The sequence below is a fragment of the Hyla sarda genome, chromosome 7 (assembly GCF_029499605.1).
Source record: "Hyla sarda isolate aHylSar1 chromosome 7, aHylSar1.hap1, whole genome shotgun sequence".
Lineage (NCBI taxonomy): Eukaryota > Metazoa > Chordata > Amphibia > Anura > Hylidae > Hyla > Hyla sarda.
The window spans coordinates 143,587,315-143,602,370 of record NC_079195.1 but is presented as its reverse complement, the minus strand read 5'-3'; the positions used below and the strand labels follow the sequence as shown (position 1 = coordinate 143,602,370).

The 15,056-nt window shown below is 40.3% G+C and overlaps 1 protein-coding gene across 2 annotated transcripts in view; it reads right to left on the bottom strand.

The window, feature by feature from the left end:
- LRIT1 (leucine rich repeat, Ig-like and transmembrane domains 1) overlaps positions 1 to 14,825 on the bottom strand; it is an 82,698-nt gene extending 67,873 nt beyond the window's left edge. Inside the window, exon 1 of one of the 2 annotated variants that reach the window (XM_056530928.1) lies at positions 14,710 to 14,825. Coding sequence is in view for 1 of the 2 variants with exons in the window: in XM_056530926.1 (XP_056386901.1) it covers positions 14,532 to 14,653 (122 nt within the window). In the remaining variant the exon portion in view is untranslated. Of the gene's footprint in view, positions 1 to 14,531 lie in introns of both variants that reach the window. The other variant, XM_056530926.1, reaches the window with a different exon arrangement.
- Positions 14,826 to 15,056: the final 231 nt, after the last annotated feature.

Here is a 15,056-nt window from a genome sequence, read left to right as displayed (position 1 = left end):
GGGTCATACGTTTATTTTTATTAAGATACTCCAAAATAGCATCTCTTGGAAAACCCTCAAACAATTTACATACAACAGAGGTTAAACTAACAGGCCTATAATTCCTGGGGTCACCTTTTGTTCCCTTTTTAAATATTGGTACCACATTTGCTATGCGCCAGTCCTGGTCCCGGAATAGTAAAAATAGGGGTCTGTCTATAACATTACTTAATTCCTTTAGAACACAGGGGTGAATGCCATCTGGACCTGGTGATTTGTCAGTTTTGATTTTTTGTTGGCGGGACTGTACTTCTTCCTGGGATAGACAGGTGACCTGTACTGTGGAGTTTAGATTATCTCTCTGTATTTCACCTGGCATTTAATTTTCCTCGGTGAACAAAGTGGGGAAGAATTTGTTTAATATATTTGCTTTTTACTGATCCCCGTTTATAATTTCTTCCTCATCATTTTTTAAGGGGCCCACACTTTCATTTTTGACCTTTTTGCTATTTATATAGTTAAAGAACATTTTGGGGCTAGTTTTACTCTCTTTGGCAATGAGTCTTTCTGTCTCTATTTTTGCGGCTTTTATCTGTTTTTTCCATAACTTACATTTTTCTCTATAGTTTTTTAATGCTTCTTCACTGCTGTCCTGTTTTAGTATTTAAAATGCTTTATTTTTGTCCTTTGTTGCCCCTTTAATGTTTTTATTCATCCATATTGTCATGTTTTTGTTACATGTTACAATCCTCCCAGTTCACTGCTGCATCATGATAAACCACCCCTGCCTTTATTTTTATTATTTTTTAGTTTTCTACCTTGATATGGCTCTGCATTTTCTTCTCAGTCTCAGTCAGAATCACAGACTGGGAAGGGGTGTTACCCAGCAGGCAAGACATCATCTGAAGCCTTACAGGGGAGAACATCCTCCCTCAATCTTCTACACACAGCCCAGAGCAATTGAATGTGAGAGGAGCTATGATTGGCTAAAGCTGCACACACACCCCTCAGCACTCCAGACTGCCTTTCCTTATTTTGGACTTCTGCCAGGCCAGCAGGAGTCAGATACCTGTGCAAGAGATGGGGGGCGGGGGGGGGGGGGGGGGGGAATGTGCTCTGGACATGTAGGGAGATAACTAGTGGTAGCTTTTTTAAACACAAATAAAGCATAGAAAATTTAATTTTTTATTTACCATTAGGAGTTTAATAGCAAAGAATAGTTTTAATGACAGTGCCCATTTAAAAGACATTGGGCTTCTGCAGTGTAGCTAAAGGCTTGTGATTCCTGGAGCAAAGTTTTATCTTGTCCTCCCCCATAGGTAACTTTACTTTAAGGCCACTGACTACAGCCCATCTGTAATTTCAGCTCTATCTGTAATGGTGTACAGTTTTTGTAGCTAGTTACTTGAGTGAAGTTCAGCATTGACCCAGGCTCATTTGGAAATGCAGCAGCAAGGAATCATAAAGATAGATAGATAGATAGATAGACAGACAGTAGATATAGATTTTTTTAACCCAGTCCTCTCCCTTTTTCATTTTATTCTGCTAGACAATCAATTTAAAGTGTACCTGTCATTAGCAAAAACTTTTTATATATTGTAGAAAATAACATTATATGTATATTTGTAATATACACTGCTCAAAAAAAATTAAGGGAACTCTTAAACAACACAATGTAACTCAAACTTCTGTGAAATTACACTGTCCACTCAGGAAGCAACATTGATTGACAATCAATTTCACATTCTGTTGTGCAAATGAAAGAGACAACAGGTGGCAATTATAGGCACTTAGCAAGACACCCCCAATAAAGAAGTGGTTCTGCAGGTTGTGACCACAGACCACTTCCTATGCTTTCTGGCTGATGTTTTGGTCACTTTTGAATGCTGGTGGTGCTTTCACTCCAGTGGTAGCATGAGACGGAGTCTACAACCCACACAAGTGGCTCAGGTAGTGCAGCTCATCCAGGATGGCACATCAATGCGAGCTGTGGCAAGAAGGTTTGCTGTGTCTGTTAGCGTAGTGTCCAGAGCATGGAGGCGCTACGAGGAGACAGGCCAGTACATCAGGAGACATGGAGGAGGTCATAGGAGGGCAACATCCCAGCAGCAGTACCGCTACCTCCGCCTTTGTGCAAGGAGGAGCACTGCCAGAGCCCTGGAAAATTACCTCCAGCAGGCCACAAGTGTCCACTCAAATGGTCAGAAACAGACTCCATGAGGGTGGTATGAGGGCCCGACGTCAACAGGTGGTGGTTGTGCTTACAGCCCAACACCATGCAGGACGTTTGGCATTTGCCAGAGAAAACCAAAATTGGCGAATTCGCCACTGGCGCCCTGTGCTCTTCACAGATGAAAGCAGGTTCACACTGAGCACATGTGACAGACATGACAGGGTCTGGAGATGCCGTGGAGAACCTTCTGCTGCTTTCAACATCCTCCAGCATGACCAGTTTGTCGGTGGGTCAGTAATGGTGTGGGGTGGCATTTCTTTGGGGGGGCCACACAGCCCTCCATGTTCTTGCCAGAAGTAGCCCTGCCATTAGATACTGAGATGAAATCCTCAGACCCCTTGTGAGACCATATAATGGTGTGGTTGGCCCTGGGTTCCTCCTAATGCAGGACAATGCTAGACCTCATGTGGCTGGAGTGTGTCAGCAGTTCCTGCAAAAGGAAGGCATTGATGCTACGGACTGGCCTGCCCGTTCCTCAGACCTCAATTGGATTGAGCACATCTAGGACATCATGTCTCGCTCCATCCACCAATGACACGTTTCACCACAGACTATCCAGGAGTTGGCAGATGCTTTAGTCTAGGTCTGGGAGGAAATCCCTCAGGAGACCATCCTCCACCTCATCATTTGCATACCCAGGCATTGTAGGGAGGTCATACGGGCAGGTGGTGGCCACACGCACAACTGAGCCTCATTTTGACTTGTTTTAAGGACCTTACATCAAAGTTGGATCAGCATGTAGTGTGGTTTTCAACTTTTAGTGTGACTCCATATCCAGACCTCCATGGGTTGATAAATTTAATTTCCATTTATAATTTTATGTGATTTTGTTGTCCGCACATTCAACTATGTAAACATATACGATTAGGTCATTCATTCAGATCTAGGAGGTGTTATCTTAGTGTTCCCTTTATTTTTTTGAGCTTTGTACATTGGTTAAAAATGTGTTTATTTTTTGTCCCTGCAACTACTGCCTGTGTGTCTCTGTAAAGAGACCAAATACAGGAAGTGTGAGAGGACAAGCAGGGTTCTGTGCACTGAGGACAGGCAGGTCTCTGTACACTGAGGACAAGCAGGGCTCTGTACACTGAGGACAAGCATGGCTCTGTGCCTTGAGGACAAGCAGGGCTCTGTGCAGTGAGGACAGGAAGGGCTCTGTACACTGAGGACAAGCAGGGATCTGTGCACTGAGAACAGGCAAGGCACTGTGCAGGGAGGACCAGCAGGGCTCTGTGCAGTGAGGACAAGCAGGGCTCTGTGCACTGAGGACCAGCAGGGCTCTGTGCACTGAGGACCAGCAGGACTCTGTGCAGTGAGGGCAAGCAGGGCTCTGTGCACTGAGGCTCTGTGACACACTCCTGGCTCACACAGCAGGATGATTTACAAGCCATAAGCCTGTACAGAACCATACTTTACCCACCCTCACTTACTGGTCTCCTCACAGAGACACACAGGCAATAGCTGAAGGGACAGCATTTTTGTCAACAAAAAACTGCTTTTTAAATGTTCATAATTTTGCTTATTTACTCATGACAGATTGGATACAGAAAGTTCATACAAGTAGTATACACTGTATATGCATTCTTATAAATCCAATTGAGATATATTGGACTGAAACAAATGAAAAGGTGGCGTACATAGAAGAGGGGGCTATAACAAAATAATTAAATGGGTCTTAAAGTAGGGATCAAAAGTTTGGGAACCCCAGATAAAAATTTGCATTAATGTGCATAAAGAAGCCAAGGAAAGATAGAAAAATTTATCAAATTACAGATTAGACATTCTTATAATATGTCAACAAAAGTTAGATTTTATTTCCATCATTTACACTTTCAAAATAACAGAAAACAAAAAAATGGCGTCTGCAAAAGTTTGGGCACCCTGCAGAGTTAATATCTTGTACTGCCCCCTTTGGCAAGTATCACAGCTTGTAAATGCTTTTTGTAGCCAGCCAAGTCTTTCAATTCTTGTTTGAGGTATCTTTGCCCATTCTTCCTTACAAAGTTCTTTGAGACTTCTGGGCTGTCTGTCACGCACTGCTCTTTTAAGGTCTATCCATAGATTTTCAATTATGTTTAGGCCAGGAGATTGTGAGGGCCATGACAAAACCTTCAGTTAACGCCTCTTGATGTAATCCCCCGTGGATTTCGAGGTGTGTTTAGGATCATTATCCATTTGTAGAAGCCATCCTCTCTTTAACTTCAGCTTTTTCACAGATGGTATCAAGTTAGCATCCAAAATTTGCTGAAATTTTATTGAATCCATTTTTCCTTCTACTCGTGAGATGTTCACTGTGCCACTGGCTGCAATACAACCCCAAAGCATGATTGATCCACCCCCATGCTTAACAGTTGGACAGAGGTTCTTTTCATTAAATTCTGCTCCCCTTCTTCTCCAAACGTACCTTTGCTCATTCCGGCCAAAAAGTTCAATTTTAACCTCATCGGTACACAGAACTTGTTTCCAAAATGCATCAGGCTTTTCTATATGTTCATTTGCAAAGTTCAAACGCTGATTTTTGTGGTGAGGACGTAGAAGAGGTTTTCTTCTGATGACTCAACCATGAAGACCATATTTGTACAAGTATCTCTTTATAGTGGAATAGTGTACCACAACTCCAGTGTCTGCCAGATCTTTCTGGAGGGATTGTGCAGTCAAATGTGGGTTTTGAATTGTTTTTCTCACAATCCTGTGAGCTATTCTGTCTATTTTTCTTGGTCTTCCAGATCTTGCTTTAACTTCCACTGTTCCTGATGACTGCTATTTCTTAAATACATTCCGAACAGAGGATATTGACATCTGAAAATGTTTTGCTATCTTCTTATAGCCTTCTCCAGCTTTTCGAGCATCAACTATTTTCAGTTTCAGATTTCTAGACAACTGCTTAGAAGAACCCATGGTGCTGATTGTTGGGGCAAGGTCAGATGAGTCTGGGCATTTAAAACTTTTGAGATTGAGATCACCTGGTCTGCCCAGATGATGATTGAGAACAATCCATGACACTGTTAGGTCTCAGCTTTGCAAAGGGGGCAGTGCATGCCATAAATTATGTAGGGTGCCCAAACTTTTGCAGATGCCATTTTTTGTTTTCTGTTATTTTGAAAGTGTAAATGATGGAAATAAAATCTAACTTTTGTTGACATATTATAAGAATGTCTTATCTGTAATTTGATACCTTTGGGAGATTTTTCCATCTTTCCTTGGCTTCTTTATACACATTAATACTTTAATAAAAATTTTACCTGGGGTGCCCAAACTTTTGATTCCCACTGTATATTAAGGCATCAGATTTTGCCACATAGTACAGAAAAGCCAGGTGTGTATTTCCCCTGATGTTTCAAGACCTTTAGGGCAATAACATATGTTTTTATTTGCTGACAATGCAGTTAAAGGTTAGAGGAGTCATGCACAGCTTCTTACCACTACGAGCTGCATAGTCTGTTTCTATAGTATGTACACCCTTAGTGTGAACATATCCTTATCATGACTTGTCATGACTTGTAATCTCTTGGGTAAGAATCATAATCACATTTTTTTTTTTTAAAGTCCGTTAACCTGAATCTTTGTAAGGAACGAATATATATGAAGTTAAGGAACATCCAATAAGGCAGTGATGAAAAATAATATATAACTTTTATTCTGATTCTTTTTTTAAAAATACGAGAATTAAAAAGTCCATAGCTAGCAGTATAGTTGGTCAACACAGGACCGTGCTCATGAGATGGGTATGGGGTAACAGGTGAATACCTATATCTAAATAGTCCTACCTCATCCTAGGACTATCCCTCACTACATTTAGTGTGGGTGGGGGTGGGGTTTAGTGATTTCCACTCGCAGGTGGTTAGCTAATTAATCTCTCATACTCCTGTCCAACGCGTTTCTCCCACTTGTTTTAAGGGTTCATCAGGGAACCGAGGAGGGAATAATAGGCTACCAGTATATAATCATATCACACAAGGGTACATAGAAATAGGTATATATGGACTAAGTTCAGATCAGTAGTTAGTCAAGATCAGTAGGTGGTCAAATACAGACCAGATAAACACTAGATAGAGGAGATGGATATGTCAGTCAGTCACTGGCAAGTTGGAACCACAGTTGATGTCCAGATTGGTAAGTTTACAGTCCGAAACAGTCATTCAGAGTGATGTGTACACCGTCAAAAAGTCCAGAGTCAATCTGATAACCGCAACCCACCATGTCATAACTTTAAATTCAGTAAAACATATAAATTATCTATATATAACACCACAGCCATATAGGGTATGTGTTGTCACATCCATGTAGATTCCAATATTGGCGATAGCACAGAGTGATTATTACTTCCACACAGGTATATAGTAACACTCGGGTTCTATACATATATAGATGAACTGTGAAGACATAATTAGACAAAAAGATGTGTTTGTATAAGAAATATTATGATAAGATGATATAGACAAAAATAAATAAATCAATAGATAAATTCATACCTCGGTTTTAAATAACCATGTATGAAAGCTTGGGTGGTTGATTCTCCTATGTGGACTGGCGGTATTTATTGTACTCTGGACCATGTGATCTAAAACAAGCATCATATTCCATTTACATTATGCATTGTTGCTAGTTGTCATTAATAGCTCACTTCTTATTACTCACCCCAGCAAATGATAATGCCCTGGTAGATCTACTGACAGATTGCCATCTAAGGTCTAATTAGACCTTCCACTTTGGGGCCTGAAGTGAAAGATACAATACAGTGCAATGAGAAAAGATATGTGCCCCAAATTGGACGCATATAGTTTCCAACAATAACGGAGCCCTCCCTTGGTCTGAAGGCACTTACCCTGTCCTTGGCCTCTAGATGCTTGGACATCACTGGATGGAAGCGATGTGCCATGATCCCGGCACTCTCACTATTTTATACCAGTTAGCCGGAAGTGTGTCATAGGAGGCGCGGCTATGTGCCTTCGTTGTACTTGTTAGGTGGAACACATCCGTCCCCGGAAGTTGCTGGGTATGGAACGCAGCCCTTACAACTTCTACTGCCGGATACATTAAAGCAGTTCCGGTTAGTGGAACGCACATGCGCTCCAGAAGATAACTTCCGGCCTCCTTTTTAGTGTGATGTTCCGGTTGGTGGAACGCAATTGCGTCTCACCACCGGATCACTCCGAAGGTTAAGTTGGTGGAACGCATATGCGCTTCACCGCTAGGTACATGGGGCAAAATGCATAGTATGGGGGGCCAGTAAATGGAAAAATTGCTAGGTGTTTTGCTACAAACCTAGACAGTTTAGTATCTTTACAGATATTGAATACCAGTGACTGAAGGACAATTGATAATGGATGCATGAAGATATTAAAGTGTATATATATTTTAGAGTATTGCACATAGTATCATGGCCAAATAATGTTCCTGCAAAGATGGGGAATATCTATAACATAGAATATTCCCAATGATTAGTGGTATAGATTTAATCAAAAAAAGGGCACAAATAAGAGGGAGTCATTTAGACCCCGTAATATAGATTAATCAAGGTAAAGGTGAAATACCTTAAATAGAAGGCACAAATGAGAGAAAGTCATTTAGACCTTCGTGGTGATAGGGTACCAAATACAGTTCCTGCAACGATAGGTAATATCTATAACATAGAATGTTCCCAATGATTAGTGGTATAGATTAATCAAAGTGAAGGTGAAATACCTTAAATAAAAGGCACAAATGAGAGGGAGTCATTTAGACCACGTTGTGATAGGGTGCCAAGACGGTAGATCCACTTGGTTTCCTTCTGCATAAGTATCCTGTCTTGATCGCCCCCTCTTGGATCTTTCATCAATACTTCAATAGCTTGAAATTTGAGGTCATACATGTTTTCACGATGTTTGAGATGCATGTGAGTTGCAATGGGTTTCTCTCTTTGATGTTTAACATCACCCATATGCTCCAAAATTCTTCGCCGAAACTCGCGGATGGTTTTACCAACATAATATAGCGGGCAGGGGCATTTAGCCAAATATATTACTCCTTTGGTTTTACAATTTGCATACTGCCAGCATTTGTATGTTTTAGTTTCATCAGGTCCACAAAACTCTTTTGTTACATGTATATATTTGCAGGCTTTGCATTCTCCGCAACGGTATGTCCCCATCACTGGTTTATCCAGCCAGGTTCTCCTTGCTTTAGGTGGAGTATAGTGACTGTGGACCAGTACATCATTCAGGTTTTTTCCCCTACGATATGTGATGACTGGTCTTGGTTCCACTAGTTCACTCATCAATGGATCCGAGCTGAGTATTGTCCAATGTCGAGATATGATGTTGCGGATCTCTTCTGATGCCGCATCAAAGGTTCCAATAATTCGAGTCGGAGCCTTCGCCGACGGGTCCTTTGGTTTGGACTGGAGTAGAGGAATCCTGTCTAGGGGTCTTGTTTGTTGGTAGGCTTCCCTTAGAATTTTATCTGGGTACCCTCTTTCCCTGAATCTTTCCCTAAGTTTCGCTGATTCAGTTTTGAAGGAGTCTGTGGATGAACAGTTCCTTCGTAGGCGCATGTATTGCCCTTTTGGGATGCCCCTCTTTAGTGGAAAGGGATGATGGCTGCTCCAGGTAAGTAGGTTATTCCCTGCAGTGGTCTTTCTATGAATAGTCGTGTCGATCCCCTCTTGCTGATTTTTTGACAGTAGGACATCCAAAAAGGCCAATTGAGGCCTTGATTAATCTATATTACGGGGTCTAAATGACTCCCTCTTATTTGTGCCCTTTTTTTGATTAAATCTATACCACTAATCATTGGGAATATTCTATGTTATAGATATTCCCCATCTTTGCAGGAACATTATTTGGCCATGATACTATGTGCAATACTCTAAAATATATATACACTTTAATATCTTCATGCATCCATTATCAATTGTCCTTCAGTCACTGGTATTCAATATCTGTAAAGATACTAAACTGTCTAGGTTTGTAGCAAAACACCTAGCAATTTTTCCATTTACTGGCCCCCCATACTATGCATTTTGCCCCATGTACCTAGCGGTGAAGCGCATATGCGTTCCCCCAACTTAACCTTCGGAGTGATCCGGTGGTGAGACGCATTTGCGTTCCACCAACCGGAACATCACACTAAAAAGGAGGCCGGAAGTTATCTTCTGGAGCGCATGTGCGTTCCACTAACCGGAACTGCTTTAATGTATCCGGCAGTAGAAGTTGTAAGGGCTGCGTTCCATACCCAGCAACTTCCGGGGACGGATGCGTTCCACCTAACAAGTACAACGAAGGCACATAGCCGCGCCTCCTATGACACACTTCCGGCTCACTGGTATAAAATAGTGAGAGTGCCGGGATCATGGCACATCGCTTCCATCCAGTGATGTCCAAGCATCTAGAGGCCAAGGACAGGGTAAGTGCCTTCAGACCAAGGGAGGGCTCCGTTATTGTTGGAAACTATATGCGTCCAATTTGGGGCACATATCTTTTCTCATTGCACTGTATTGTATCTTTCACTTCAGGCCCCAAAGTGGAAGGTCTAATTAGACCTTAGATGGCAATCTGTCAGTAGATCTACCAGGGCATTATCATTTGCTGGGGTGAGTAATAAGAAGTGAGCTATTAATGACAACTAGCAACAATGCATAATGTAAATGGAATATGATGCTTGTTTTAGATCACATGGTCCAGAGTACAATAAATACCGCCAGTCCACATAGGAGAATCAACCACCCAAGCTTTCATACATGGTTTTTTAAAACCAAGGTATGAATTTATCTATTGATTTATTTATTTTTGTCTATATCATCTTATCATAATATTTCTTATACAAACACATCTTTTTGTCTAATTATGTCTTCACAGTTCATCTATATATGTATAGAACCCGAGTGTTACTATATACCTGTGTGGAAGTAATAATCACTCTGTGCTATCGCCAATATTGGAATCTACATGGATGTGACAACACATACCCTATATGGCTGTGGTGTTATATATAGATAATTTATATGTTTTACTGAATTTAAAGTTATGACATGGTGGGTTGCGGTTATCAGATTGACTCTGGACTTTTTGACGGTGTACACATCACTCTGAATGACTGTTTCGGACTGTAAACTTACCAATCTGGACATCAACTGTGGTTCCAACTTGCCAGTGACTGACTGACATATCCATCTCCTCTATCTAGTGTTTATCTGGTCTGTATTTGACCACCTACTGATCTTGACTAACTACTGATCTGAACTTAGTCCATATATACCTATTTCTATGTACCCTTGTGTGATATGATTATATACTGGTAGCCTATTATTCCCTCCTCGGTTCCCTGATGAACCCTTAAAACAAGTGGGAGAAACGCGTTGGACAGGAGTATGAGAGATTAATTAGCTAACCACCTGCGAGTGGAAATCACTAAACCCCACCCCCACCCACACTAAATGTAGTGAGGGATAGTCCTAGGATGAGGTAGGACTATTTAGATATAGGTATTCACCTGTTACCCCATACCCATCTCATGAGCACGGTCCTGTGTTGACCAACTATACTGCTAGCTATGGACTTTTTAATTCTCGTATTTTTAAAAAAAGAATCAGAATAAAAGTTATATATTATTTTTTCATCACTGCCTTATTGGATGTTCCATAACTTCATATATATAGCATAATTTCTCTCTCCAAGGGCATCTTTATCAATACACCCTGATAGTGAGAAGTCTCATGGGGAAAGGGGTGTTCTTATTGAAGAATAATTCCCCAGTGATACATTAGTAATTAAGGTACGAATACAAAGATTTTTCACTCTTAACGCATACCTATCATAGTGATATGTTCCTCAGTACCTAATCCTGATCATGTACATATAATTTTTATGTGTCTAGGACCTATATATCCCTAACAAATATCATTTATATCTTGATCACTTGCTTTGTCTTCTTGCCTTGTGGAGGGGGTGTGTCTATCTCTTTTCCTCACTGTGGATAACTCCTCTGCTCTGAGTCTGGGGAGCAGCCTGACACTCTGCAAATCACTGCACTCTATAACCTTCCCTCTTTGGTTTTATGCTGTACATGTTACACAGAGAGGAAGATTTTTTAAGTTTACCTGCAGTATACCTAAAACATTATGGTGAATTTATAACCATATAAAATTTGTAAATATAAAAACACATCTTTCTAAATTAGTGAAAGGATTTTAGTGATACAAGCACAGTAGTTTTTATGCATACATTTTCTATATGTTCCTAGTAAAACTGGATGCCAATAAACATAGCTGTCACTTTGTGTGTCATTCAGCTTTCACAGATTCCTGAATGTTTGATCAGCTTCTTTGTCATTCAGGAGTCAGAGAAAGCTTTGGCTGTTCAAGCATGCTGGGAGTTGTAGTTTTGCAACAGCTGGAGCTGCAGTGTTTGTAAAGAGTTCTGTTAGAGCAGCGTTGCCTTTAGCTGTTGCAAAACTACAAATCCCATCATGGGAGTTGTAGTTTAGGAACAGCTGAAGGCTGTAGTGGTGCAATGGTGATCTCATATATTCGATACCAACATGCTTTATGGCTGATATTCAGTATGCTGCAAAATACAGAGTAGTCTGTCTGCATAAAGATAGATGACCCCCTAGTGGTGGCTAATTTCATTTTATTTTATTTTTTGTAAAATTGACATTTTTCTAAATAATTGTATATATATATAAAAAAAAGTCATCTTATCATTAGTACTACAAAGTCTAAAATGTTTTTTGTAATGACAGTGCCCTCTTCAAGCACATTCATAATGCCATGTTTTCTATTATATCTGTATAACTCTTGCCAAAATTAGAAGTGGGGTCGCCACTGGGGTCCCCCGCAATCTTTCATTCAGCACCCACTTTTGCAAGCTCTCTGCAGCGCTGGAGGCTCCGAGTGTGCAGCGTGACGACCATAGGGTTGAAGTATCGTGACGTCACAACTTTGCCCCGTATGCTGTCATACCCCTCCCCGCCCCCTTAATGCAAATCTATGGTAGAGGGTGTGATGGCCGTCACGCCCTCTCCCATAGACTTGCATTGAGGGGGCGGGGTGTGATGTCACACAAGGCGGAGTCGTGACATCACGATCCTCCGGCCCCATGGTCATCACACCGCACACTCAGAGCCTCCAGCGCTGCATAGAGCTCGCAAAGATGGATGCTGAATGACAGATTGCGGGGGTCCCGCCGCTGGCGATCAGACCTCTTAACTGGTATCCTTTGGATAGGGGATAAGATGTATTAGGGCCGGAGTACCCCTTTAAATGGACCGATGAAAGAGTTTTAATTACAGTAAAGACCATTTTGACTGAATTCATTGTTGTTACATGTACTACTGATACCAACTGATACTGGCATACCTAATAAAAAATTGTGTAGAGCTCTATGGGATATCAACCATTTGCTTATCAAACTATCAGATAAAGAACTTTTGCCTTGGTCATAAAATCAATTATATTAGAATGAAAATAGTCTCTGTGAAAAATAAGCGACCCACATAATAAAGAAAGAAACATTCAGTTTACATCAGATAAGTTCAGTCACAAAACAATCAACCAATTCCTCCTTTGTTTATACTGGCAATAAAAAAATTTTATTTTAAGATTCAATACTCTCAGGCAACAACCTATATGAGGAATTTAGGTTTTGTGTATTTGCTGCGGCATATTTTCCTTCCCATTGAAGTCAATGGGTAGAAAAATACGCAGCTAATTTTGCTACCCATTTACTTCAATGAGTAGGAACATACACAGCAGCAAATGCGCAAATAGGCAGCAAAATACAGCACCTTTGACCCAACCCTTTAACTGTATTATTTATAGCTCTATTTTATTTATGTTTGAAATAGTCTTGTCTTCTTGTACTTTGTGGGTGGGCACTGATAGTGATCATACAAACTTGCATATTACAGCTCTACACAACCTTATATGGTGTCTTATTAGGACACCTATAGATTTTTTTGGGTCCCTACTGTGCCTTTGTGTCCTATTATCCCATGCAGGCATACATGGTACCTTTCATAGGTCAGTAAAAATCATTACGTAAAACATATATTCCTTTAGTCATTATGTTCCTATTATTAGACAAATAAAAACTTCATTGTAACATACCGCATACTAAAAGTGACTTCAGTAAGTAATATGCATTAAATGGGTTTTTGGGACTTTGATATTGCAAGCCTATCCTCAATATAAGAGCAATGGGGGCCAACTCCCCCACTAATCAGCTGATTGAAGAGTCCTTGGCAACGGGCCAGTAAGGATTTGCCATCAAAATTAAAGTCCTAAAAGAACCTCTTTTTTTCACTACGTACATAAAAATAATTGACAACACGCTGTTGTGACATCTCTGTAGGCATACAATAGGATGTAAACAAAGAGGAGAATTATAAACAGTTTTCTAGTATAATTGACTTGAGAAATATGGCATTCAGCACTAACATAGTTATGAACCCTCTTCCCAGTTTCCTGACATAAACAACAATTTTCTCCCAAAAAAGCAGAATGTGGTCTGTGAGTGATGCATACTGCAAATGATTTATTTTTCTTTTATATAATAAAGTATAAAGAACTAAAATCCTAGCTATTTCTGCTCTAAAATATATTATTCTATTGTTCAGTTTTAGAGCAAGCAATATTTATATTATACAATAGCCACCAGTGCACATGGCCATATTATGGCACTATTTAGTACAGAATCATAATGGGGCTCCCACAGAGGTAAATGGGTTCTCTCCCATACCACTTTAATACTATGATTTTATATTTTCATACAGACCTCCAAAATTGAGCATGCTTTATCAAATGCCACACTTTATATGTGTTTATTGCATATGAATGAATACATAAGGAGAAAGTATATCTATGCAAACAGCATACAACAAAGCCTATACGGCAGTGCGTTGCAGCTTTGAGGCTTAATACTCTGTGCCAGTGTGCATGAGCCATACACATCAATGAGACAGGAATGAATATTTAGATAAATAGAAGTAAATAACGTGTATAATTCAGTTTAATGAAATAACATTTTCTTATAATTTTTATGCTAGATAAATGAATACAATGTTTCTGGGAGATAGGTAATGAGATAGATTTCAATAATTATTACTCTGTAATGTTGGCCGTTTTTCAGGTTATATAAATACACGGTCTCTATGCAGTACAGAAGGCATTCAATGCTTTCTTTGAAATCAGATTACAAACTGCTCAGAAGTTAATCCTTTGGCCACAGGAAGTGGAAGTACAAATTGAACAACAAAAATAATATACTGTAAATAGGCAAAAACTGTCAAGGGCAGAAGGTACCGTACAGGTATATAGGCACATGACACATGGGTGACATACCTTGATTTAGATCCATCGCTGAGGGAGTGGAATGTACAGCTGCACTGAGATGGACAGGATAAGCAAAATAAAGGAAGGCTCCCAAACGCCAGGCAACCAAAGATGACAAAAGAGACACACATGGTGAACTGACCATGAGTAGCACCTTTGGGAACCTGGAGATAGTCGCAGTCTGTACCTGTTCACATCTTGTTAAGTGTCTTCCGCTTCCACTCGTAGACTGATGCTTTAGCTGCAGCTCAGTCCATCAGATAAAATAGGATAGGGGATTAGTGAGAGGACTTGGTTATTTTCCTGTCACTGCCTATTGCTTCCTGGAATGTCATAGGAAGGTGTCTAAGCTGCGATGGATGAAGCCATGGTGTTATATGGTACAAATTAGGTACATCCCCATTTCATAGTTTACCTCTTGTTTTATCAAAAGTTTATAAAAATATACAAGTTTTTTGTAATGAGGAATCAATTCAATCAAGTTCCGAATGAGCAGAGGATTCACCTCCTAACAAATCAATGAAGAGAATAATT